General features: G+C 55.9%; 1 protein-coding gene across 1 annotated transcript; it reads left to right on the top strand.

Moving 5' to 3' along the window:
- On the top strand, positions 1-27550 carry SCARA5 (scavenger receptor class A member 5). The gene is made up of 10 exons (XM_079326032.1): positions 1-241; positions 1615-1727; positions 5308-5436; positions 11633-12307; positions 15660-15740; positions 18731-18829; positions 22708-22770; positions 24323-24514; positions 26547-26691; positions 27475-27550. Exons 2-9 carry the CDS (start codon positions 1616-1618, stop codon positions 26681-26683), a joined length of 1488 nt encoding a protein of 495 aa, XP_079182158.1. The 5' UTR covers positions 1-241; position 1615; the 3' UTR covers positions 26684-26691; positions 27475-27550.
- Positions 27551-27938: the final 388 nt, after the last annotated feature.

Raw genomic sequence — 27938 nt, 5'->3', positions numbered from 1 at the left:
AGGGAGGGGGCGTGGGGATCCCGGCCCCGCTCCCTCTCCCCGCCTACAAAAGGCTCCGGGCCGGGCGCGCCCCGCTCACAGCCCCGGGACCCCCCACCCATGGGCGGCTCTCGGGCCCCTCCGCCGCCCGGGGGGTCCCCTCGCCGTGCTCGGCCCCCGGTCCGGGCCAGCGCCGGGGCACAGCCCGGGGACTGAGGGAAATCCCGGGAAGAGGCCACGGGAAGTTCGGGAAATCCCGCGGGTGAGTGGGGCCGGGGGAAAGCGGGGCCGGGGGACCCCCCGAGCCCCGGGGGGCGCGCGGGGAGGGAGGTGCAGCGGTCCCGGTTCTGCCGGGGGTGCTCCGGTCCCGAATTCCTCTGTCCTGGTTCTCCCGGGCATGTTCCTGTCCCGAATTCCCCTGTCCCGGTTCCTTCGGGATATTCCAGTCCTGAATCCCTCTGTCCCGTTTCTCCCGGGGATATTTCTGTGCCGGTTTTTTGGGGGTGCTCCAGTCCCAAGTCCCTCTGTCCCGGTTCCTTGGGAGATGTTCCTGTCCCCAATCCCTCTGTCCCGGGTGTCCTGGGGGATGTTTCTGCCCCGAATCCCTCTGTCCCTGTTCCCTGGGAATCCTCCAACCCCTAATCTCTCTGTCCCGGTTCTGCCGGGGATGTTCCTGTCCCGAATCCCTCTGTCCCGGCTTTTTGGAGGATGTTCCAGTCCCAAATTCCTCTGTACCGGTTCTCCCAGCGTGCTCCAGTCCCGAATTTCTCTGTCCTGGTTCTCCCGGGGATGTTTCTGTCCCCAGTCCCTCTGTCCCGGTTTTTGGGGGGATGCTCCTGTCCCCAATCCCTCTGTCCCGGTTTTCCCTCTCCCAGGTTCCTATCCCGGTTCTCCCTGTGCCCGTTTCCCCAGGGAAGTTCCTGTCCCGAATTCCTGTAGGGTTTTTTGCCCTGGTATTCCAGATATTCCCAAGGGATTCTCCTGTTCTGAGAGAATCTCCAGCAGGGGTTTCTCACTCTCCTGGTTCCCACAGGATGCTCCTGCCCCTATTCCCGTTATCCCCATTCCTGTGGGGGATTCTCCTGCCCCAGGCTCCCCCAGGCAAGATTTAAGGGATCCCCCTGAAATTCCTGGATGGGGTTTCCCTTTTGGAAGTGGGACCGGAGCTGGGAGCGCTACTGGTTTAACTGGGCTGGGGGTGGCAAAACTCCAGAGGGGGAAAAATCCCAGGGAAATCCCAGAGAAAGCATGGACTCATGGATCTGTCCCTGCTCCAAACACTGCTCCAAAACCAGGAATTCTCTGGGAATTCCAGCCCAGCCAGGAATCCCTTCCCCAGCTCCCCTTTCCCAGTGGAGCCATTCCCTGGCTCCTGCCCCTCCAGCCCTTTCCCCAATCCCAGCTCTCCTTTCCCTCTGCCAAAGGCTCCGAGGATTCCCTGGATCCTCCCCTGATCCAGCTGCACATTCCCGGCTCTCCCAGCCCTGGAGCAGCTCCAGGATCTCCTCTCCAGCTCCATATCCCGCTGATTTTGGGATCCTGGAGCTGCAGGTGGGGTCTCCCCTGCTCCATCCCAGGATCAGTCGGGGTTGGGATTCACCAAGGCTCCAGTGACATTCCCGTTTTTTCCAGCAGGATGGAGAACAAGGCCATGTACCTCCACACCTTCTCCGAGAGGGAGAACGGATCCGTGCTGGACGAGCCCTTCGAGGGACGGAGCCTTTCCAAGCTGAACCTCTGCGAGGACGGTGAGGGCGGATCTGCCTCTGGATCCATCGCTGGATCCATCGCTGGATCTGTCTCTGGATCCACCAACTCCTGATCTAACTCTGGATCTGCCTCTGGATCCATCTCTGGATCTAACTCTGGATCCGCCTCCGGATCCACCTCTAGATCTAACTCTGGATCCACCTCTGGATCCACCATCTCCAGATCTAACTCTGGATCCATCTCTGGATCTACCTCTGGATCCAACTCCGGATCTGCCTCTGGATCCACCAACTCCAGATCCGCCTCCAGATCCGACTCTGGATCTACCTCCAGATCGGCTTCCAGATCTGCTTCCAGTTCTGCCTCAGGATCCATCTCAGGATCCATCTCAGGATCCACTTCCTGATCCACCTTGGGATTCAACTCTGAATCTGCCTCGAGATCCGCCTTGGGATCTACCCTGGGATCCCTCTCTGGATCCATTTCCAGAGCCACCCCTGGATCCACCTTAGGATCCAACTCTGAATCCAACTCCAGGTCCCTCTCTGGATCCACTTCCAGATCCACTTTGGGGTCCAGCTCTGGATCCAACTCCAGATTCCCCTCTGGATCCACCTCGCTATCCCCCTTGGGATCTACCTTGGGATCCCTCTCTGGATCCACCTCTGGATCCACTTCCAGATCTACCCCTGGATCTTCCTCTGGATCTACCTCAGGATCTGCTTCTGGATCCACTTCCAGATCCGCTTCCTGATCCACCTCAGGATCTACCTCCAGATCCAACTCTGGATCCAGCTCTGGATCCACCTTCAGATCTGCCTCTGGATCCATCTTGGGATCCAGCTCCAGATTCCCCTCAGGATCTGCCTTGGGATTTACCTTGGGATCCTCCTCTGGATCCCCCCCACATCCCCCCCTGGATCCCCCTCTGGCTCCAGCTCCTGATCCTCTTCTGGATCTGCCTCCATATTTGCCTCAGGATCCAATTCTGGATCCAACTCCAGATTCCCCTCTGAATCCACCTTGTGATCCGCCTTGGGATCCCTCTCTGGATCCACTTCCCTAGATCCAGCTCTGGATCCAGCTCTGGATCCACCTCCAGATGGAGCTGGGAACATCCAGCCCTGAATAAATTCCTCCTGGGAATGCTGTGAGTGGCTCACGGAGGTGATTCCAAGGGGACCTGTGGGTGTAGAGGCAGCTTTGGGATCCAGAGGGTGAAATTTCCCACCCAGGAGATCCCTGAGTGTTGATCCCATTCCTAAAGGTTGATCTCCCTGCTCCTGCCTCATCCCAGCTTCCCGCAGGGAACAGAGGGCCCGATCCTGCTGTTCCCAGCCTTTCCAAAGGGCAAACAGTTGGAAGAGTCAGAGTCCTCCAGGACTGATCCCAGAATTCCCAGGAAATCCCTTGCCCTGGTAAAGGCTGGAGGTACCTCCCTGGATTTGGGATTTTTATGGAACTCCGCCTGGAATTCTCAGGGCTCATCCCAAAGCGGGACTGACCCCCAGGGATCCCCATTCACATGGGAGAGGACTCTGGAGCGGGATTTTTGGGAAGGGGCAGGGGCAAAGTCATCCCTGAGGATGGGACCACCTGGATCCCGCCCGAATTTATGGAAAGCTCCCGCCGGGGGGGTGAGGATTCATCGGGAGAGGGATCCAAACCTTCTGCTGGCCCGGGAACAGCATTCCCGGATCTTTTCCAGGGTTTCGGGGATCCAAATCCCCGAATCCCGGTTGTTTTGCTCCTCCCGCATCCCGAGGAACGGGCGGGTCGCGGCCGCGCTCCCCGGAGCCTGGGCAGGGGCAGGAAATGTTCGCTATTCCTTGGATCCCGTCCCTTTCCACGGGCAAACCCTCCCGGCCGCGCTTCCAAGGGCCGGGAATGGGAGTGGGAGGATCGGGGCGCGCCGCCAGCTCCGCCCGGAGCCGCTGGAAGGGCGGAAAGTCAGGAAAACATCGGCGCTCTCCTCATCCCGCGGCTCCGGGAATTCCGGGAGGGGATCCAGGTGTTGATCCCGGGTCCCACCTGAGCCGGATTCCCTCGGGATCGCCGCTCCATGCCGGGGTCATTCCCGAGCTCCAAAGCCTGGCTGAGTTTTTGGGATCCGCCCACCGTAACCCTTTCCAGGCTGGAGGCTTTTCCAAACACCCCTGAATTCCCGGGATGGACACACAAGGATGCAGTGGGGGAGGGTCCTTGAAACGCCGGGATTCCCCCAATTCCATCCCTGGAACTCCAAGGGGCAGATTGATCCCACTGGGATGGGGAGAGATCCCACATGGATATTGCCCAGCAGGGATGGGCCAGGCTGGGATTGGGAATTGCCATGGGATGAGATCCCAAATCCCAATGGGGATGGACCAGGCTGGAGCTGGGAATTGCTCCTGAACATGGAATGAGATCCCAAAACCTGGCAATGATGGTCCAGGCTGAAAGTGGAAATTGCCACAGCATGAGATCCCAAATCCCAATGGGGATGGGCCAGGCTGGAGCTGGGAATTGCCATGGGATGAGATCCCAAATCCCAATGGGGATGGGCTGGAGCTGGGAATTGCCATGGGATGAGATCCCAAGACCTGGCAAGGATGCTCTAGGCTGGAAGTGAGAATTACCATGGGATGAGATCCCAAATCCCAGCGGGGCTGGGCTGGGCTGGAGCTGGGAATTGCCATGGGATGAGATCCCAAATCCCAGTGGGGATGGGCCAGGCTGGAGCTGGGATTTTCTCCTGGACAGGGAATGAAATCCTAAATCCCATCAGGGACTCTCCAGGCTGGATCCAGCCATGGATCAGTGCTGTCTCCATCAGGAGGTTGGGATCTGAGGTTCCCCCTCTGGTGTGGGGTGAGGGGCTCTGGATTGGAGCCTCGGAGTTCCAAGGAGCACAAAACACCGGGATGGAGGCACCCACGGCTCCAGGTGGGAATTTGGGCTTTGCCTCCATCTCCTCTGGGTGTCTCCTGGGGGAAACTTGGATCTGGGAAAGGTGGATCTGAGCTGGAGGGAAAGTCTGGGAGACGCTGCTCCCAGAAATCCAGGGTTCCTGCCAGGATCCAGCTGGGAATGCTTGGGAGGGAAGAGAGTTCAAACTCATCCCATTCCAAGGGCAGGGACAACTTTCCCTATCCCAGGCTGCTCCAACTTTCCTTGGGATCCAGGGATTCCCTGGGGATTCCAGCCCAGCCAGGAATCCCTTCCCAAGCTCCCCTTTCCCAGTGGAGCCATTCCCTGGCTCCTGCCCCTCCAGCCCTTTCCCCAATCCCAGCTCTCCTGGAGCCCCTTGAGGCTCAGGGAGCAGCTCCAAGGATTCCCTGGATCTCAGGGTTTTCCTTGGAGCTGCATCCCACAGGATTTGTCTGCTGGGATTCCCAGCCTGGAGCCATCCCAGCAGCTCCAGAGGATCCTGGAATGGCTTGGATGGGATTCACGGACATTCAATCCCATCCCATTTCCAACACTTCCCCAATCCCAGGGTGCTCCAATCCCATCCAGCCTTTCCTTGGACACTTCCTGGGATGGATCCCCTCATGCCATCCATGTCAGGGATGATCCCAATAATTCCCTCAGCATTCCCTCAGCCTCCCTCACGCCGTGTCCCGCTCGATCCCGCAGATCCCGGCCGGAGGATGAAGCCCTCGGGATGCTGCGGCCGGCTGGGCTCCGTGGCGGCGCTGAAATATTCCGTGGTGGGACTTTACCTCCTGGTCTTCCTCATCCTGGTGGGAATCTTCATCCTGGAAGGTGAGGCTGGGCCGGCTCCTCCCGGGATGCTCCCAGAACTGGGAGTTCCTTGGAATTGCTGCCTGCTTTTCCAGGGTTTTCCAGGGAGGGAAAGTTGGGATGCAGCAGAACTCTGAGGAGCTCTGAGCTCCTTGGGATCAAGAGATTGAGGGAACATCAGTGTCCTGGTTTGGAGGAGAGGGCTCTGCCAACAAAGGCAGGAGCTTCTCTTGGAAATGGGGAATGCAAACCCCCTCCCTCCAAATCATTAGAATTGTGAAATTTAGGGGCTCTCAGGAAAAGATTGGGAAATTAGGAATAACAGTTCTTTACTAGGAAAATTAAAATAGAAATGCAGTATTACACAGAACAATCCCAACCCTGCCAGAGTCAGAATCCAAGCTGGCACAGTCAGTCAGTCAGGGTGGTGGCACAGTCCCATTCCATGGTGCTGCATCCTCCTGCAGGGGCAGATGTGGCTCAGCTGGAGCAGTGCTCCTGGAGAAGGGGCAGTTTCCTCTGAAGCTCCAGGGATGATGTGGAAGGGTCTGGTTTTCCTCTGGAATCCAGTGGAAAGGCTGCTCTGGTGTTCCAAATCTCAGTTTTTGTCTGGGTAGGAAAGGCTTGGCTCCTGCCCTGGCTGGAGCATCTCCCAGTGGGATGATGGAATTTTATCAGCCATGCCCTGGGACTCAGTGGCCATGAACAGGAGATATCTGCTGGAGGGAGGATGGGCTGTGGGAAGATAAAGATGATTGCCCAGCTGGTTTAACAATGGCCCATTAGCAGGAGATATCCCAACAGAGATCAGGGTCTCTGCCACACTCGGTTTAACAGGGAGCAGCTCAGGCTCAGTCTTTGTTAGGCTGGGACTGCTGCAGGGTTTGAGGATGGAGTGCTGGGAATGCTGAGGCTCAGGAGAGGTTTGGGAATTGCCTGCTCAGAGCTGGAGTTGTTCCCATCGCTGGGTTTTCCCTGGATAAGGGCGATGGGATGCAGGCAGGGAGTTATCCCCGCACATTCCAGGGCTCCTGTCTCCCCTTTCCCAAATTTTGGTGAGTGCAGGGATTTCAAAGCCCCTCGGGAATGCCTGGAATTCCCACCCAGCCCCTCGGGAATTACCCAGCTCATCCCATTCCATGGGACCTGTGGTGCATCCTCCTTGTTTCCCCCTTGTCATCCTGGAAGAAATTTGGGAAATTCCTGGTTTCATCCCCAATCCCAGGATCTCCCTTGATGGGCAGAAAACACCAAATCCACGGATCAGCTCCTCATTCCCACCCCTCCTTCCCAAAGTTTATCCCGTTTTCCATGGCTGGAATGGATGTGAACCCCCCCTTTTCCATCCCCAAATTCCCCCAGCTGCCCTCCAAGGGCTGGGAAAGGCTGGAGAAGATTTTGCTGGAATTTTGAGCCTCTCCCACTGACCCTGGCTGTGCATTGTTTGGATGTTGTTGTTGGCTGGGGTGAGGGATGCTGTGGATTCGGGACAAGCTCCGGTCCCGGCTCCAGGAACAACAACAACATCCTCTGGCACCGGGAATCGTTCAATTCCCACCTCCCAGGACTGGAGGGATTCCAGGAAAACCCCAGGAAAACCAACTCTGCCCCCGGGTTGTCACCCAGAGTCTTGGAAAAGGGAAGAGGGAAATCAGGGAAAGCGTCCCCGTGGTTGTGGCTCCCTGGAGATGTGGAATTTTAACCCTCTGGATAATTTTAACCCTTTGGATTTGGATTTGGATGGCCAAATCCTGGAATTCTGAGCTGGGGGTTTTGGTCCAGAGGGTTTGTCCCAGCTGGAAAACCATGGGAGGGTGTGGGATAAAGGGATCATCCATCTGGGAGCCACAGGGACACAGCCTCAGGGCATGGAGCTGGTGGTCCTTGGAATTTTGGGAATGTTCATGGACACCTTCATGCCAGAGTTTCCCATGGGAAATCCCTTTCTGGGCTCCTGGAGAGCTGGGAATGCTCTCCCTGGGCTATCCTCAACCCCTCCAGTGGGAGTTTTCCATGAATTTGGGCAGGATCTGGGTGGTCCCATCCTCAGGGATGGCTTTGCTCCTGCCCCTTCCCAGAAATTCCCACAGATCAGGAATTTCTCTCCCACCTGAGGGGAAGGGGCACGGAAAGATGCTTGGAATCCCAGAATTATTCCAATGGGAAGGGACATGGAAGGGTCTGTAATTCCACAGGGACACTTCCCACCATCCCAGGTTGCTCCAAGCCCTCTCCAACCCATCCTGGATTTTTTTGGGGGGTGGGTTTGGCCAGGAATTGTTTGGGATCCAGCTGGGGCACGTAACTTTCCTGCAAAAAGAGGCTGGGAAAAGGGCCAGTGCCAAAAATCCAAGGAAATCCTCTGGAGCAGCAGGAATGGGATATTTTCCTCCCTGGACCCAGAGTTTTCCACAGGGGACCCTGGGAACTCACATTCCCTGTATCCCTGTCCCCCAATCCCCCAAAAAGCCTCCGAGCCTGTGGCTGGGGGACTCGGATCTCCAACTTTTTCATGGAATTGTTGGGGCTGGAAAACTCCTTGGACCCCCTTGAGTCCCTGATCCATGTCCCCAAGTGTCACACCCACATGGATTCAAATCCCGTCAGGAATGGGGATTCCAGCCCTGGACAACCTTTTCCCTGAGGGAATTGTTCCTAATTCCAGCCTGAACTTTCCCTGGAAAACTGGAGGCTGTTCCCTCCTTTTTTCATGAATTTTCTCGTTTGTTCATAAATAACAGTAAAATCCCAAATATCTCAATGGTTTCCCTCAAGGAATATTTTTCCCCCTGTAGTTTTCCATCCTTCCCATGGGATCTGTTCCACCTGAGCCCCCCAGGGATCCCAGGGCCAAACTGGGATGAGCAGGGGGAACCCAACCTCACCATGACCTGGGAAAAGAATCCCAGCTGGAATTCCGGGACAAAACGTGGGATCCTTGAGCAGGGATTGTAAAGATGCCTGGAAGAGCCTGATTCCAGCTTGGACAGGGCTTGGAGCACCCTGGGATCAGGGGAAGTTGGGATGGGATGGGATTGAAGGTCCATGAATCCCACCCAAACCATTCCAGGATCCTGGGGAGCTGCTGGGATGGCTCCAGGCTGGGGTTCTGTGTCCCGGCACACAAATCCCATGGGATGCAGCCCCAAGGAAAACCCCGGGGTTCACTGGGAATCTCGGGGCTCCAGGAAGGGTCTCCATTGCCTTTTCCTCCCTTTTCCATCCCTGGATTCCATAAAAATCCCTCTGAACACATTCTGAGCGTCCTTTGTCCCAGAATCCTGGAATAGTCTGAGTGGGAAGGGACCTTTGATCCCACCCCATCATCCCATCCCAATATCCCATCATCCCATCATCCCACCCCATCATCCCATCCCATCATCCCATCCCATCATCCCATCCCATCATCCCATCCCATCATCCCACCCCATCATCCCATCCCATCATCCCATCCCATCATCCCATCCCATCATCCCATCCCATCATCCCACCCCATCATCCCACCCCATCATCCCATCATCCCATCCCAATTCCCATCCCCAGGAATCCCTTCCACCATCCCAGGTTGCTCCATTTCTCCCCCATGGAATTGAGGGGGTTCTGCTCCAGCCCAAGCTCGAAGAACAATGGGAATAATTAATTTTATTTAAGGAAAAAAGCCCAATTCCCATTATTTTTGTGGGTTTGGCTTGGGGTTTCCTGTCTTGAGGTTGAGGAACATTCCCTTTCCTGTGATTTCCAGGATCAACATTCCTGGGATGCAGAATGGGGGGCTGGGGTTTGGATTTGTGATTTTTGGGGTGGCTGGAGCTGCTGAGGGCAGGAGGTTCTGCCCAAATTCCCAGGTTTCCTCCCTGAACCCCGGAATTCTGGGATTTGGTACAGGGCCAGGAAGGGATAGAGGGGATGAGAAGGATGGTCCCAGGCTGGGGTGGGATTTCTCCCTTGGGAGGAGCCTCGGGATTTGGGATGTGGGATGATCCAGAGCTGGGGTTGGGTTATTCCCTCAGGATTCCTGGTGGCCCCAGGATTTGGGATGTGGTCTGATCCAGAGCTGGGGTTGGGTTATTCCTCTGGGATTCCTGGTGGCCCCAGGATTTGGGATGTGGATGATCCAGAGCTGGGGTTGGTTTATTCCTCTGGGATTCCTGGTGGCCTCAGGATTTGGGATGTGGGATGTGGATGATTGATCCAGAGCTGGGGTTGGGTTATTCCCTCAGGATTCCTGGTGGCCCCAGGGTTTGGGATGTGAATGTTCCTGAGCCAGGATCAGCTCCTTCCTTTGGGAAGAGCCTTGGGATGAGGATGGTTCCAAGTCTGGCTGGGTTTCCTTCCTCAGAGAAAATCCCTGGGATGCAGGAGGCAGATACTCCAGAGCCAGGGTGGGGTTTGTCCCTTGGGAAGAGCCCTGGAAACCCTCAGGATGTGTGACATTGATATTTTGGAGCTGGGATTGGGTTTCCTACCTTGGGAAGAGCCCTGGCAGCCCTTGGATGTTCTGGAGAATCCACATCCCCATCCCGAGGGTTTCCTGGGCTCTTCCCAATGGAGAAACCCAAACCCAACTCTGGATTGTGTTTGCTTTTTTAGGAAGAGCTCTGGAAATCCTTGGGATGTGGGATGTGGATGTTCCAGAGCTGGGATTGGGTTTCCTCCCTCAGGAAAAGCCCTGGAAACCCTTGAGATGGGAATGTTCTGGAGAATCCACATCCCCATCCCAAGGATTTCCTGGGCTTTTGCCAATGGAGAAACCCAAACCCAACTCTGGGTTGTTTGCTCTTTTAGGAAGAGCTCTGGAAATCCTTGGGATGTGGGATGTGGATATTCTGGAGCTGGCAGCCCTTGGATATGGATGTTCTGGAGCATCCCCATCCCCATCCTGAGGGTTTCCTGGGCTCTTCCCAACTCTGGGTCGTGTTGGTTTTTTTTTTTTTACAAAGAGCCCTGGAAACCCTCGGATGCTCCAGAGCTGGGATGGGTTTCCTCCCTCAAAAAAAAAACCTCCTGACAGTGCCTGGACAGGGACACTCTGGAGCTGGGCTGGGTTTGTCCCTCGGGAAGATCCCTGGCAGCCCCGGATTTGTGGGATGTGGTGCTTGGAAGCTGCCAGAAAACCACACCCAGCTCTGAGGAAATCTGGGAGCCAGGGCTGAGCTCGGATCCAGGACCTGCATCCAGAAGGGAAAACTGAGTGTAAACACTGGGATCCAAACATCCCAGTGGGAAGGAGCCAGGATTGGGTCTGTTTGGAGCAAGGAAAGGGGGAGATCCCAACAGCCAGGAACATGGGGAAGCACCTGGAAAATCCTGATGGAGTCTGTTCCTCCTGGGGCAGGTGACACCTCCCAGGGACATCTCTGCCACTGCTGAGCCCCTGGAAGTGTCCAAGGAAGGTTGGATGGGATTGGAGCACCCTGGGATTGGGGAAGTGTTGGAAATGGGATGGGATTGAATGTCCGTGAATCCCATCCAAACCATTCCAGGATCCTCTGGAGGTGCTGGATGGCTCCAGGCTGGGGTTCTGTGTCCCAGCAGATAAATCCCGTGGGATGCAGCTCCGAGGGGTTTAAGGAAATCTCCAGGGAATCCTCGGAGCCTTTGGCAGAGGGAAAGGAGAGCTGGGACTGGGGAAAGGGCTGGAGGGGCAGGAGCCAGGGAATGGCTCCACTGGGAAAGGGGAGCTTGGGCTGGGATTCCTGGCTGGGCTGGAATTCCCAGAGAATCCCTGGATCCCTGGGAATATCCAAGGAATGGGGTTTGGATCACGCTGGGATGGTGGGATTGGGATGGGATTTGAGGTCCATGGATCCCACCCAAACCATTCTGGGATTCTGGGATCCAGGACACTCAGGATCCATCCCGAGGGATTTTTATGGAATTGGGGGATGGAAGAAGGAAGGGAGACCCTTGCTGGAGTCCTGAATTCCCAGTGAAGCCCCCGGATCCCAAAATTCCTTCCCAGAGAGGATTTGGGACAGGGATGGATCCAATCGTGGGAAGTGTCCCTGGAACGGGATGAACTCCAGGGTTCCTTCCCACCCAAACACTCCAGGATTCTCCAGCCCTTCTCCAGCCTTGGATTCCAGGAGGGGCCGATTTGGGGGGAACCTTTGGGGCGGGAATTTCCCCTCCAGGCACTGATGATCCAGGAATGCCCTTGTGAGGATCCCACCCCCGAGGGCTCCTCCTCACCCCCCTCCTCTCTCCTCCATCCCAGTATCCCGGCCCCAGCCGCCTCCCGAGGACCTCAAGGCGCTGCTGGGGAACGTCCAGCGGCTCAACCAGACCTTCCGGGACCTGCAGCTGCAGCTGCTGCACCCGCTGCCCAAGGGCGACCTCCTGGAGCACATCTGGCGGCTCCAGGACCTGCTGCAGAACCACTCGGAGTCGCTGCTGCTGCTGTCGGGGTCGCTGCAGCGCCTGGAGGGGCTCCTGCGGAGCCTGCAGAGCCAGGCGGGCCAAACGGAGCGCTCGGTGGCGCGGCTGCGGGACGCGCTGAGCCAGCAGGGCGACGCCGCCCAGCTGGAGCTGTCCCGCCTCGCCGTGGAAGCCAACAGCAGCCGGCTGCTGCTGGACCACCAGCAGCACCTGCTGGGCCACCTGGGCGGGCGGCTGGAGGCGCTGGGCGAGCAGGCGGCGGCGCTGGGCGAGCAGGTGGATTCCATGAACCGCAGCTTCTCCTACGACGTCCGAGTGCAGCGCTCGCGGCTGCGGGACCTGCAGGGGCTCCTGGGCAACGCCAGCGCGGACGCCAGGAGGGTGAGGATGGAGCAGGCGGCCATGGAGAGGCAGCTGAGGCTGGAGCTGGCCGTGCTCAACAATGTCACCGAGGAGCTGCGCCTCAAGGACTGGGAGCATTCCGCGGCGCTCCGGAACGTGTCCGTGATCCGCGGTGAGAGGCGGGGATGGGAAGGGTTGCCTCGGGGTGTGGATGGGGTGGGTCGGGGTGGTGGGGTTGGTGAGGAATCGTGGGGTTGTTGGGTTGGGAAAGCGCTCCGGGGTCGTGGAGTCCGGCTGTGGATCCGTGTCCGCCACAAATCCGGGTGGATTTTAATCCTGCCGGGGATGGGGACTCTGAACTGCTCTGTGCCTGTTCCAGTCCTTCACAGCCCTTTCCACAAAGGAACTGTTCCCAAAATCCAACTGAACCTGCCCTGCCGCAGCCTGAGGCCGTTTCCTCATCCTGGTTCTTGTTTTCCAGGAGCAGATCCCAACTCTCACCCGGCTCTAACTTTCCATGGAGTTGCTCAGAGTCACAAGGTGCCCCTGAGGCTCCTTTTCTCCAGGCTGAGCCCCTTTCCAGCTCCCTCAGCCTCTGCTGGGGCTCAGCCCCTTCCCCAGCTCCGTTCCCTTCCCTGGACACGCTGCAGCCCCTCCAGGGCTCTCCTGTCAGGAGGGGCCCAGAGCTGCCCCCATCCATCCCTGCTCAGGTGTCTCCATTCCCTTGGATTCTCCAAATATTCACCATCCGTGGTTTGGAAGAAAGCTCCCAAGGTTCCCTCAAAGATGTCAGGAAAAACCAACCTCCCCCATCCCATCTTCTCCTCCTTTTCCACCCTCAGCCCTTCCCAAATCCTGGAATAGTTTGGGTGGGAAGGGCCCTTTAATCCCATCCCCTTCCAACTCCAGCACCTCCCACTGCCCCAGGCTGCTCCAAGCCCCATCCAGCCCGGCTTTAGACACTTCCAGGCATCCAGGGGCAGCCAAAACTTCCCTGGGAATGCTGTGCCAGGAAGGGGGAAAGCCCATGGAGAAACCCAGGAGATCCCAGTGGCAGTTCTGGGGTGGAGCAGGAGGTTGGGAGCAGCTCCTGCCCATTTTCCTCCTGCTGCACCTGCAGAGACCCTGCGGGCTGTTGCTCATTCCCTGGAATTCCAGCTGGAAAGGCTAGAGCTGGTGCCAAGGGCTCGTTCCCCTTTTCCAGCTGCTGATCTGGAGGGGATGGATGTGGTTGCTCCAGGAGATCCATCCCCTGGAATCCCAGCATCTCCTGGGGTCCTTTCCCTCACCCCTGTGGCTCCCAATCCCTGTTTTTGGGGTGCTGGGATCACTCTGCCCCAAGCACTTTGTTATCTCCCTGTTTCCCCACTCCTCAGATCCCACTTTTCCCTCCCCATCCATGGGAATGACATCACCTGCTCTGGGGTGAGCCCACCGAGGGTGGGATCCGTCACAGAGCCCGACAGCCCTGGAATCGCCTTATCCCAAAACAAATCCCTTCCCCGGGGCCAGCGCCGGATTTATCAGCCCTGACACATTCCTGGCATCCCAAACTTCCCCCTCCTCCCATCCCACGGGTAATTCCCGGGGCCTTGTGCCCAGCTGGATTCACCCCAGCTCCAGATGTCCTTGGGTGAGTCCGTGGTGTTCCTGGGTTTGGCCGAGCCGTTCCCCGCCTGGATTTTCCTTCTCCCCGAGCCCTCGGCTGTCCTCGGATATCCTGGATCCTGGATTTGGGCGGTGGCAGCTTGGGAAGGTCCCCGGGCTCCTCTCCAGCACCCAAGGATTGCTCTGAGCTCCTCCCGTGGCTCGGGAAGGACAACAGGGAGGAGTTTTGGGAATCACCGCCAGGGGGAATTCCCGGGATGCAGCAGGAATGGGATTCCCCGGGTGGGAGCCTCAGGAGCTCTGGGGTGGGAACAGCTGGGAAGGGTCGGGAGCCTCTCCCAGCCGCCCTTCCCAGTTTCCCTCCAGCCCAGCTGCTCCCTGTGTCCTGTCCCAAGAGCTGCTCCTGGGATGGGACCAGCCCTGGGAGGATCCCAGGAAATCTGTGGCTGCCCCATCCCTGGAAGTGTCCATTCCCAAGGTCTGGAGTTCATTCCCTGGGATCTGGGGTCCATCCCTGGGATCTGGGGTCCATCCCTGTGATCTGGGATCCATTGCCAGGATCTGGGGTCCATTCCCTGGGATCCAGAATCCATTACCAGGATCCAGGATCCATCCCTGGGATCCATTGCCAGGATCCAGGATCCCTCCCTGGGATCCAGGATCCCTCCCTGGGATCCAGGATCCCTCCCTGGGATCCGGGGTCCATCCCTGGGATCCGGGGTCCATCCCTGGGATCTGGGGTCCATCCCTGGGATCTGGGGTCCATCCCTACATCCCCTCAGCCCCTGGAGCTGCTCGTTCCCTGGGGAAGAGGCAGCAGGGCCAGTAATTCCATATTTCCCATCATCCTTTCCTGTCCCCAACCAGCTCCAGCCCAGGATGTTTCCCAGGATCCCACCCCAGATCCCATTCTGGATCCCAATCAAGATCACATTCCAGACCCCACTCCGGATCCCATTCTGGATCCCAATCAAGATCACATTCCAGATCCCACTCGGATCCCATTCTGGATTCCAATAATTATCCCATTCCAGATCCCACCCCAGATCCCATTCTGGATCCCAATCAAGATCACATTCCAGACCCCACTCCGGATCCCATTCTGGATCCCAATCAAGATCACATTCCAGATCCCACTCCAGATCCCAGAGATTGCTGCAGAACATTCCCAGATCCCAATTCCTGATCCATTTAAACCACTGCATATCCCGACCCTTTCCATCACCTGGAGCCCTGGCTGGATTTTGGCTTCCCAGATTCCCATCTTTTAGGGTTTCCAGGAAAACAGTTCCCAATCCTCCCCTGGATGGGTGGGAATGACCCTTCCTGGCCTCTGCCTGTTTTCTCTCATCCCAGGAATATTTTATTTCCCCCTCTGTCATTTTTCTCTTCAAATTCCTTCTTCCCATTGTTTTGACTCCCAATTTTTTCCAGCTTTTGGGATTTGACCCTTTGTAAGGTGAGGGATAAAACTGGGATTTTCATGCTCGTTCCTGGGATTTTGCCAAAACCCTGCTAACAATCCTCTCCTAAAGGATCACCTCCAGAATTCCCAGAGGATCATCCCAGCTGGACAAATAGAAAGTGTGGATGATCCCTAAAATCCTTTCCAACCCCAAAATTCCAGTATTCTGTGTGCATTCCCAAAATGCAGATTTCCCCCGATTTCTTGCAATGATTTCATTGGGAATGTCCCAACTTTTGGTCTAGAGGAAAATTCCCGGAGTCGCGCTCAAGGTGGAGCTTCCAGGTGAATTTTCCCAGCACTTAGAGCAGGTTGTGGAGTCCAGTTTGGAATTCAATATCCAGAAATCCTGCAAGTTGAAGATCAGGGGAAACTGCTCCAGCAGCTCCTTCGTCCCTGGGTTGTTTTGGAGATCCTTGGGATCTGGGATGTGATTCCCGTTGTGTTCCAGGGCCGCCAGGACCCAAAGGAGACCGAGGCACGGAAGGGATGGAGGGAGAGCCCGGCCTCCCCGGCCTCCCCGGCCTCCGAGGTAAGGAAAACATTCCCCGAAAACAATCCTTCAAAATCCCATCTGGAAACAACCCTGATCCAAACCCAATGGGAAACTCCCGGTGACTTCCCAGAACATCCCTTGGGATCTGCTCTCCTGGGTCCTGGAATATCCGTGCTGGAGGGAAAAATGTCATCGCCCGTCCAGCTCCAGGAAATCCATGTGGATATTCCCAGATTCCAGGGTCTCTCAGCCAGGCTGGAGCAGGAATTGGCCACCCCATTCCCAAACTGAGCCTTCCAAGGGCTGGAATTGCTGCTGGATCCCTCTGGCAGATCCCGGCAGAGGGGCCTTGGCTCCAAGACTTTTCTGAGATGTTTTTCCCAACATCAGCAATTTTCCCCTTGTTAATTCCATTGTTTTTGGGAGGAATTCCATTGGAAGCCACCAGAGGACATTCCCACCCTGAGGAAGACTTGGCTCCAGCTGTTTCTGGTTTTAAGGGAAACCTGGGAATGCTGGCTCTGCTTCCAAGGGCTGGGAATGGCACGGGGGCGGTGCAGGATCCCCCAGGGACAGCTTTGATCCCGTGGAGGTGACGGGATCCATCCTGTGGGAGCAGGGATCCACTGGGATCCCGCTGGATGCAACTCCAGGGCCGGATCCAGGACTGGATTCACGTCCAGGTCAAGGTCCAGGGCCAGACCCAAATGTGGGTCAAGATCCAGGACCAGACCCAGATCCAGGTTTAGACTCAGATCCAGGTCAAAGCCTGGGTCCAGGTTCAGGACTGAGTCTAAGTCCAGGCGAAGGTCCAAGTCCAGACCCAGATGTAGATCCAGAACCGTGTCCTGTTCAATGTCCAAAACCAGGACCAGCTGCAGAACCAGATTCTGATCTGGATCCAGGTCCAGGTTCAAGACCAGGTCCAGATCCAGGGCCAGAACCAGATCCAGATCCTGATCCAGATCCTGATCCCCATCCAAGGCCAGATTCAGATTTGCATCTGATTCAAGGTCAAGATTCGGGTCCAGGTCTGGTCCAGAACCAGGACCAGACCAACCCTTGTTATCCACTGCTCCAAACCCACCCCACAGGACTGTGGGTGTCAGATCCAGATCCTGATCCAAGTCCAGATTCTGTTTTGGATCTGGATCTGGATCCAGATCCAGGTCCAGATCCAGGAATGGGACCAGGACCAGAACCAGGACCAGGACCAGACCAACCCCTGTTATCCTCTGCTCCAAACCCACCCCACAGGACTTTGGGTGTCAGATCCAGATCTGGATCCTGATCCAAGTCCAGATTCCGTTTTGGATCCAGATCAGGGTCCAGATCCAGGTCCAAATCCAGGACCAGAACCAGGACCAGACCAACTCCTGTTATCCCCTGCTCCAAACCCACCCCACAGGACTCTGATCCAGATCCATCCCTGGAATCCCCTGCTCCAAGGATTCCGAGGCACCGTGACCTTGCTGGGATTGCTTTGGGCCCAAACCCTGGGATTTTGGGATTGCTCCTTCTCAGGCCCAGCCAAGTGAGGCAGAGCCAGCCTGGAAATCTGATCTGCCTTGGACAGCCCCTCCAGCTGCCCGAGTTCCTTCTCCCGCCAGCTGGAACTTCTGGCACTGATGGATTCACGGCTGTTTTTCTTGGGTGTAACAACCCTCGGAATTATATTGGCTCTTTTCCTCGGTTGTCCTTTTTTCCCCCCCATTTTTCTCTTGTTCAAACAGAAAAACAAAGCAGTCCCAGGAGGGTTCACCTTCAGGAGAGTTGTGGAATGAGCCATGATTTTTTGGTCTTTTCCTGGAGTTTTTAGGGATTTGGGCACGACCATTTGGATCTGAGAAGGTTGGGTTCGGGTGCATCCCTGGAAAATCCCTTTTTCCATGGAAAATCCACCCCTGCCCCACGGAAATCCTGATCCCTCCTCGGGATGGACATGGCAGGGAAAGATTGGATAATCCCTGCTGGAGCTGGAGCTGGAATTCCTGCTGGTGGCTGTTTTTCCTGGTAAACCAGAGGAAGATCGTGACTAGGTTTGGAAAAGCCCAGCCCAGGAAGGGTGGGAGGAGCAGTGCCCAGGAATCCACAGGGATGGAGCCTGATGGGTCCTGGCAGAGCTTTGGATCCAGCCCCAGGTCAGGATCGGGATCATCCCAGTGGGATCAGCCCCAGGTCCCACCAGAACCCCTCTCCAGCACAGCGTCCTTCCCTCCTGCCCAGATCCAGGTCTGGGTCCAGGACCAGATCCAAGCCCAGATCCAGACCTAGGTCCAGGTGCAGGTTCAGTGTCAGGACCAAGACCAGGTCCTGGACCAAATCCACAATTGGATCCAGGTCCAGGTCAAGGTCCAGGATCAGGACCAGATCCAGTTCTAGGACCAGGATCAGGTCCATGACCAGATCCAGATCTAGGACAAGATCCAGGACCAGATCCAGGTCCAAGTCAAAATCTAATTCCAGAGCCAGGAGCAGATCCAGGTCCAGGTCTAGTGCGGGGACCAGGACCAGGCCCAGGACCAAATCCACAACTGGATCCAGGTCCAGGTCAAGGTCCAGGATCAGGACCAGATCCAGTTCTAGTTCCATAGCCAGGTCCAGGCCCAGGTCCAGGTCAGGTCCAGGTCCCACATTGATGGAGGTCACCTCCAAAGTTTGGGGGTGTCCCCAAATTCCAGCCCCAATTCCCACCTCAGGAATGCTCACACCAGGATTTCCATCCACCTCCTTCTCCAGGAAATACCCAACCCCTTGGACAACATGGATTCAGGAGACCCAGAGCTCATGGGGGACACATCCCAATTCCTTGTGATGGATCCTGCTTTTCCTTCCCTGATCTCCAGCTCTGGACCCCAATTTACCTCCACCCCACCCTGAGGATGCTCAGAAATTCCTTAACACCCGGATAAATCCCCCCTGGATCCCAGGACAGCGCAGGAAAAGGATGGGCCGGACTCTCTGGGTTCTCCTGGTGCTGGAATTTCGGAATTCTGCTGGAATTTGTGTCCTCATTCTCATTCCAGGGCTCCCCGGGGAGAGGGGCCCCCCCGGCCCGCGGGGGTTGAAGGGGGACCAGGGAGAGCTCGGCCCTCGCGGCGCCGCGGGAATGCGCGGATTCAAAGGTACAGCTTGGGAGGAGAGGGGTCTGCCAACAAAGGGCAGTGCAAACCCCCTCCCTCCAAACCATTACAATTGTGAAATTAAGGGGCTCTCAGGCAAAGATTTGAGAATAGGAATAACAGTTCTTCACTAGGAAAATTAAAATAGCAATGCAGTATTACCCAGAACAATCCCAGCCCTGCCAGAGTCAGAATCCAAGCTGGCACAGTCACTCAGTCAGGGTGGTGGCACAGTCCCATTCCATGGTGCTGCATCCTCCTGCAGGGGCAGATGTGGTTCAGCTGGAGCAGTGCTCCTGGAGAAGGGGCAGTTTCCTCTGAAGCTCCAGGGATGATGTGGAAGGGTCTGGTTTTCCTCTGGAATCCAGTGGAAAGGCTGCTCTGGTGTTCCAAATGTCAGTTTTTCTCTGGCTAGGAAAGGCTTGGCTCCTGCCCTGGCTGGATCATCTCCCAGTGGGATGATGGAATTTTATCAGCCATGCCCTGGGACTCAGTGGCCATGAACAGGAGATATCTGCTGGAGGGAGGATGGGCTGTGGAAAGATAAAGATGATTGCCCAGCTGGTTTAAAGATGGTCCATTAACAGGAGATATCCCCACAGAGATCAGGATCACTGCCCCACCCAGCTCCACAGATGGGAACAGAATTCACATTTCTGTCACATCAACCCAACCCAGGGACTGACACAGATCCAGGCTGGGATCCAGGAGATCCTGGGAAGCAGGATCCCGACAATTCTAACACCAGCCAGGCAGAGGGCGGGGCTTGGAGGGAACAGATGGATTTGGGGTGTCCTCTCATTCCACAGGGCTCCCTGGGGGTTTGGAATCATCTCCCGGGTGTTTTCTGGGGCATTCCTGGCTCGCTGCCATTTCCCCTCTTCTCACACCCAGGAAACTCGTGGGAGTAGGAAGCCAGGATTTCACGGGATGTGGCTGTGCTGGACACCTGGGATGGGAAATTCCAGGATTAGCAACCCCAAAAACTCCCCTTTGTGCCTCGAAATTCCTGCTGGGGAGGCAGGGAGGGAAAACATCCTGGGAAGAGCTGGGTTTGGGATTGGGTGGGAAGGGATCCTAAGGATCCTTGAATTCCACGCCCTTCCACATGTCCCACTACCCCAGGCTGTTCCAGGAGGTTGGAAAACCCCCGGAAACATCCCCAGAACATTGGGATTTTCTCACTGGCCCATCTTGAGAGCTCCTTAAATCCAGAAAATTATCCCTAAAATCCCCGGCGGGTTGGGTTGGGATTTGCTCCACAAGGAATCCTTGGATTGTTGAGGCTGGAAAAGTTCTCTGAGCCCAACCATTCCAAGCCCTGATCCCCCATGGAGTTCAGTCCCTCAGGAATGGGGGCCTCCAGCTCCTCGATGCTCTCCAAGGGCTTTTCCAACCTCAGCAATTCCATGAAAACCTCAAAGCCATTCCCAGGGCTCCAATGTGTCCCCCCCAAAATTCCATCCCCACCTCCCTCCCCCCGGAGATCAGGAATGCAGGAGTTCATCCAACCCCTTTTCCAAGGAAAATCCAGCCCCTCTGGCAGCACTCGGGCAGTTTATGGGATTCTCTGGAATTTATGGGAAGCAGACCCGGATCTGGGCACGGATCCAAAGCCAGGCTTTGCCCTAAATCCCGAATTTCTCCAGGACTTGTCCTGCCCTTCTCCAAGGACTTCCTTCTGAGCCCTTGGTTCCCTGGGAATTGCATCCCAGCAATCCTGGGATGGGGGTTTTAGATGTGGAAGAGCCACAGGAAAAATCCATGGAAAATGAAACCTCTCCCAGTGCTGGAACAGCAGACTCACAAGTCCTTTTCCTCATTGGAATTCTCCCATTTTCAGTGGATGTTCCCTCAAAATTACCCCAGTGGACGATTTTTTTTTCTCATTTCCAAATGGGAAAAATGATGCTGGGAAGCGAGGACAGGAAAGTTTCCCACTTTTCCATGGAAATGGTCGTGCAGGGAATACACACAGGAGGAAACAGAAGGAAAAAGAAAAGGTGGGATTGGTAATTCAGGAATAAATCCGGGGGGATAAGAGAAGATTCCTTCTGCAACACCCCCAGGGTGGACTTTTTGGGAATGCTCCTGCAGGCAGATGGGGATGGGTGGATTCTCCTGGGGGTTTTCCCAAGATTTTGGGATCCGCTAATCCCTGTGGATCCATGGGAAGAGCTGAGGGTCTCTGCTGCAGTGTCTGGGCCTACATTTAGTGCACAATCCCCCCCCCAAAAAAAAAAAAAGATGGGAAAATTGTCTGGAACAATTCCTGGTTGTTGGGGGAAGGCACTGCGAGAGGTTTTTCCCAAATTTCCAGCTCTGTCCCAGCCCCGAGGGTCCCTCCAGGCTCTCAGGGAATTTTATCTCATTTTTGGGATGTTCTGCAGCCCAACTTCAGGAGCTGGAGCCACCAAGTAAATCCCACCAGAGAATTCCTGGGAAGAGAGGGGAAAGGAGGAGAGAAGGAGAGAGGGGAGCCTTGGGAAGCTGTGGCTGCCCCGGATCCCTGGGATCATCCAGGGAAAAGCTGGAGCACCCTGGGATAGGGAGAGGTTGGAGTGGGATGGGATTTGAGGTCCCTTCCCACCCAAACCATTCCAGGATTCCCAGATTGCTGAGGGACAGGAATCCTCTTCCACATCCCACAATCCCAGGGTGATCCAGCCTTTCCTTGGGCACTGCCAGGGATTCTCTGGGAATTCCATCCCCGCCAGGAATCCCTTCCCAAGCTCCCCTTTCCCAGTGGAGCCATTCCCTGGCTCCTGCCCCTCCAGCCCTTTCCCCAATCCCAGCTCTCCTTTCCCTCTGCCAAAGGCTCCGAGGATTCCCTGGATCCTCCCCTGATCCGGCTCTCCCAGCCCCGGGAGCAGCTCCTCTGGAATTTCTCCTTCCAGATTCCGGATCCCGGAGCTGGAGCAGCTCTGCAGGTGGGGCCTCACCTGCAGGGACCATCCCCCTTTTCCCACTGCCCCAAATTTGGGATCATCCCAAAATGAGGGCGTTTCCCGGATCATCCCAGCCCATCCAACCCGGAATTGTGGCTTCCCGATCCCGTTTTTTCCCCGGGCTGGATGTGAGGCGCGGGGGCTGCTCCAGCATCCCGAGCCCATCCCGAGCCGGGAGCCGCATCCCTGGCTCCGTTCCCGGCGTTTCCATCTGGATCCCATCAGCTCCAGGCCGCTTTCCCTCATCCCACACAGCTGCGCCCGCCCGCGGGAACAATCCCGCTCTCCCAGGGAAAGGGCAGGAATTTCCTGCCCAGCTCCGTTTGTTTTGGGATTGTTTCCTATCCCGTGCTTTCCTTCATCCCTCATTTCGGATTGCTTGCTGTTCCTGGAGCATCCCCGAGCCCTTCCCTTGGGATGGGGGTCAGGCTCAGCCAAGCTGGGATCAGCAAATCCGAGCCCTCTGGAAAAGCTGGGAATGAGGGAGGGGGAGGCTCCGGGAGAGCCAAGGAATGACAGAGCTCGTTAGTGAGGTCATTAGCGGGAGATTTATCCGTTATTGGGATATTAAATCATTCCCGGGATATCGAATGGCTGGGAATGTTTATCCAGCTGCTCCCGACCCCCTGGCACCGCCCTTTTCCATGGATCCGAGGCTGGTTCTTCCTCGGGGATTCGGGAAGCCACATCCCCATCCCTGACCCCCAAACGAGGCATTTTTATCCCCTAAATCAGGAATTTAGTCCCAAAATCCAGGTTTTGTTGCCTTGTGTGGGATCTGCTATCAGGAATTACAGGACCACCAAGCCTTTGTCTTCCCTCTGCCACAGGGAAGGATTCCCGGAGGATTTTTGGGGTTTCCCATCCCGCCACCCCGTCCCTCCGGAGCCGGGATGGGAAATCCCAACAATTCCGGGTTTTTCCTCTGCCCAGGTGAGCGCGGCCCCAAGGGGGACAAAGGGGACAAAGGGGACCGAGGAGCTGCCACTGGCACAGGTGAGTTCCTGGCGCTGCCCACGGTGATCCCAGCGCGGGTTTGGGGGAGATTTTTGGGAATCAGGAGTCTGGGAAGGGGGGAAATCCTGAGGCAAATGGGAAAATCATCCCGGGGTTTTCCTGCCATTCCCCATGGAATCCCAGGGATATCCCAGCTTGGGGACATTCCCGTGGAATCCCAGGGACATCCCAGCCTGGGGACATTCCCGTGGAATCAGGGATATCCTTCCTTGGGGACATTTCTCTCTAGGGAGACTCCTCCTGGAATCCCAGGGACATCCCGGCTTGGGGACATTCCCGTGGAACTCCAGGGACATCCCAGCTTGGGGACACTGCCCCTAGAGTCCCAAGGACATCACTCTTTGGGGACATTTCTCTTTGGGGACATTCCCATGGAATCCCAGGGCCATCCCAGCCTGGGGACACTCCATCTGTCCCGCAGTCCCCTGGAGCATTCCTTGGGAATGACGCCATGGAGGGGACTGTCCCTTGGGAATGGCACCAGGGATGGCACTGTCCCTTGGGAATGACACCAGGAATGTCACCATTCCTTGGGAATGCCACAATGGATGATGCCATCATGGGTGATCTCACCATTCCTTGGAGATGGCACCATGGATGGGATTGTCCCTTGGGAATGTCACCATGGATGGCACCGTCCCTTGGGAATGCTGCCATAGATGGCACCATCCCTGGGGATGTCACCATGGATAATGACAACATGGATGATGTCAGCACAAGTGATGTCACCATGGACAATGTCACCAACCCTTTGAGATGCCACCATGGATGTCACCATGGATGATGTCACCATCCCTTTGGAATGCCACTGTCCCTGGAGATGTCACCATGGATGATGATGATAATTATGATGATGATGTCACCATCTCTTTGAGATGTCACTGTCCCTGGGGATGCCACCATGCATGATGCCACCATGGATGATGTCACTATGGATGATGTCACCATCCCTTTGGAATGCCACTATCCCTGGGGATGTCACCATGGATGATGATGATGATGATGTCACCGTCTCTTTGAGATGTCACTATCCCTGGGGATGTCACCAGGGATGATGTCACCAGGGATGATGTCACCATGGATGATGATGATGATGATTATGTCACCATCCCTTTGGAATGCCACTATCCTTGGGGATGTCACCATGGATGATATCACCACGGATGATGATGATGTCACCATCTCTTTGAGTTGTCACTATCCCTGGGGATGTCACCAGGGATGATGATGATGATGATGTCACCATCTCTTTGAGATGTCACCATGGATGATATCAACACAGATGATGTCACCATGGATGATGTCACCATCCCTTTGGAATGCCACTATCCCTGGGGATGTCACCATGGATGATGTCACCACGGATGATGGTGATGATGCTGTCACCATGTATGACGATGATGATGATAATGACGATAATGATAATGACAATGATGACAATGACAATGACATCACCCTGGATGGCAATGCCGCCCCCGCGGTGCCTCCCCATCCCATCCCCATTCCCGCCTCATTCCCGCCCGTCCCGCAGCTCCGTCCGAGGGCTCGGTGCGGCTGGTGAACGGCTCCGGGGCGCACGAGGGGCGCCTGGAGATCTTCCACGAGCGCCGCTGGGGCTCGGTCTGCGACGACGGCTGGGACAGCAAGGACGGCGACGTGGCGTGCCGCATGCTGGGCTACGCGGGCGCCGCCGACGTGTTCCGCATGGCGCGCTTCGGGCAAGGTGGGGCAGCGCCGGGGGGCACGGGAGGCACCGGCACTGATCCGGCGTGGATTCACCCGGGATTCACCTGGGATGCACCGGCACTGATCCGGGGTGGGTTCACCCGGAATTCACACGGGATGCACCGGCACTGATCCGGGGTGGATTCACCCGGGATTGATCCGGGATGCACCGGGACTGATCCGGGGTGGATTCACCCGGGATTCACCCGGGAAGCACCGGCACTGATGCGGGGTGGATTCACCCGGGATTGATCCGGGATTGATCCGGGATGCACCGGCACTGATCCGGGGTGGATTCACACGGGATTGATCCGGGATGCACCGGCACTGATCCGGGGTGGATTCACCCGGGATTGATCCGGGATTGATCCGGGATGCACCGGCACTGATCCGGGGTGGGTTCACACGGGGTGCACACAGGGTTCACACGGGATTCACCAGGGATTGATCGGGGATTCATCCGGGATTCACCCGGGATTGATCCGGAATGTACCGGCACTGATCCGGGGTGGGTTCACACAGGATTGATCCGGGATATACCGGGACTGATCCGGGGTGGATTCACCCGGGGTGCACACGGGATTCACCCGGGATTGATCCGGGGTGAATTAACCCGGGATTCACCCGGGATTCACACGGGATTGATCCAGGATGCACCGGCACTGATCCGGGGTGAATTCACCCGGGATTCACACGGGATTCATCCAGGAATTATCCGGGATTCACCGGGAATCCACTCGGGATTCACCTGGGATTCAACCGGGATTCACCCGGGGTTCACCCACAATTCGCTTGGGATTGATCCGGGGTGAATTCACCCAAGATTCATCCAGAATTCACACGGGATTCACCCGGAATCCACCCGGGATTGATCCGGGATTGATACGGATTTCATCCAGGATTCATCTAGAATTAATTAATCTGGAATTCATCCCCATTCGTCCAGAATTCACCCGGGATTAATTAATCCAGAATTCATCCAGGATTAATCTGGGATTAACCCAGATAATTAATCTACAATTCATCCAGGATTCATCTGGAATTCATCCAAGATTAATTTGGGATTAATCCGGAATTAATTAATCCAGAATTCATCCAGAATTCATCCAGAATTCACACAGGAGTAATTAATATGGAATACATCTGGAATTCATCCAGAATTCACCCAGAGTTCAGACAGGATTAATTAATCTGGAATTCATCCAGAATTCATCTGGTATTAATCTGGAATGAATTAATCCAGAATTCATCCAGAATTCTCCCAGAATTCCTCCGGGATTAATGAATCTGGAGTTCATCCAGGATTAATCTGGGATTAATCCAGAATTTATTAAGACAGGATTCATCCGGAATTCATCCAGAATTCATCTGGGACTAATTCATCTGGGATTAATTCAGAATTGATCTGGGGTTAATTAATCCAGAATTCATCCAGAACTCACCTGGAATTCATCTGGAATTAATTAACCTAGAATTTATCCAAAATTAATCCAGGATTAATCTGGGATTAATATGGAATTAATTAATCCAGCATTCATCCAGAATTCATTCGGGATTCATCCGGGATTAGTTAATCCAGAATCATTCCGGAAATTATTCAGTATTCATCTGGAATTATTCCGGAATTAACCCAGAATTCATCTGGCATTAATCAATGCGGAATTCAATGTGCCCATGTGTGTGTCCATGTGTGTGTCCATCTGTCCGTGTGTGTGTCCATGTGTGTGTCCCTGTGTGTGTCCCTGTGTCCATGTGTGTGTCCATGTGTGTGTCCGTCTGTCCGTGTGTGTGTCCATGTGTGTGTCCGTCTGTCCGTGTGTGTGTCTGTGTGTCCGTGTGTCCCTGTGTGTGTCCGTGTGTCCGTGTCTATGTCCCCGTATCCGTGTGTCCCCGTGTCTGTGTGTCCGTGTGTCCCCCTGTCCCCGTGTCCATCTGTCTGTCTGTCCGTGTCCCCGTGTCCCCCTGTCCCCGTGTCCGTGTCCCCGTGTCCGTCTGTCCGTGTCTGTCTGTCCGTGTCCCCGTGTCCGCAGGCTCCGGGCGGATCTGGATGGACGATGTTTCCTGCACGGGCTCCGAGGATTCCCTGGATCTCTGCAGCTTCTCGGGATGGGGCCGAACCAACTGCGGCCACGCCGAGGACGCGGGCGTGCGCTGCCGGACGGACTGACCCCAAACCCTGACCCCAAAGGACTGACCCCAAACACATCCCAAACCACTGACCCCAAACCCTGACCCCAAACACACCCCAAAGGATTGACCCCAAACCCTGACCCCAAACACACCCCAAAGGACTGACCCCAAACACACCCCAAAGGAGTGACCCCAAACCCTGACCCCAAACACGCCCCAAAGGACTGACCCCAAACACGCCCCAAAGGACTGACCCCAAACCCTGACCCCAAACACACCCCAAAGGAGTGACCCCAAACCCTGACCCCAAACACACCCCAAAGGACTGACCCCAAACCCTGACCCCAAACACGCCCCAAAAGACTGACCCCAAACCCTGACCCCAAAGGACTGACCCCAAACCACTGACCCCAAACACGCCCCAAAGGACTGACCCCAAACACACCCCAAAGGACTGACCCCAAAGCCTGACCCCAAACACACCCCAAAGGACTGACCCCAAACACACCCCAAAGGAGTGACCCCAAACCCTGACCCCAAACACGCCCCAAACCCCTGACCCCAAACGCGCACCAAAGGGAAAAAACCCCAAACACACCCCAAAGGAGTGACCCCAAACCACTGACCCCAAACACGCCCCAAACCACTGACCCCAAACACACCCCAAAACACCGACCTCAAAGGAGTGACCCCAAATCCATCCCAAAGGAAAAAAACCCCAAACACACCCCAAAGGGAAAAAACCCCAAATCCATCCCAAAGGACTGACCCCAAACACGCCCCAAAGGGAAAAAAACCCAAATCCATCCCAAAGGACTGACCCCAAACACACCCCAAAGGGAAAAAACCCCAAATCCATCCCAAATCACTGACCCCAAACACACCCCAAAGGAATGACCCCAAATCCATCCCAAAGGGAAAATCCCAAACCCGTCCCAAAGAGACCGGGGATAAAATCCCAAATCCATCCCAAAGGGGCTGAGGATGGCCCCAAATCGACCCCAAAGGGGAAAATCCCAAATGTATCCCAAAGGGCCGGGGAAGGACCCCAAAACCATCCCAAAGAGGAAAATCCCAAATCCATCCCAAGGGAGCCGGGGAATGTCCCCAAATTCATCCCAAAGGCAAAAATCCCAAATCCATCTCAAAGGGAAAATCCTAAAGCCATCCCAAAGGGGCAAGGGATGACCCCAAACCCATCCCAAAAGGGATAAACCCAAACCCATCCCAAATCCATCCCGTCCCAAATCCCAGGCGGGCACAGGGAATGGGATCGCTCCCAGAGAAATAAA

The sequence above is a fragment of the Erithacus rubecula genome (genome assembly GCF_903797595.1).
Source record: "Erithacus rubecula genome assembly, chromosome: 2".
Classification (NCBI taxonomy): domain Eukaryota; kingdom Metazoa; phylum Chordata; class Aves; order Passeriformes; family Muscicapidae; genus Erithacus; species Erithacus rubecula.
The sequence above is the reverse complement of the archived record's forward strand: the minus strand, read 5'-3'. Positions and strand labels throughout refer to the sequence as shown.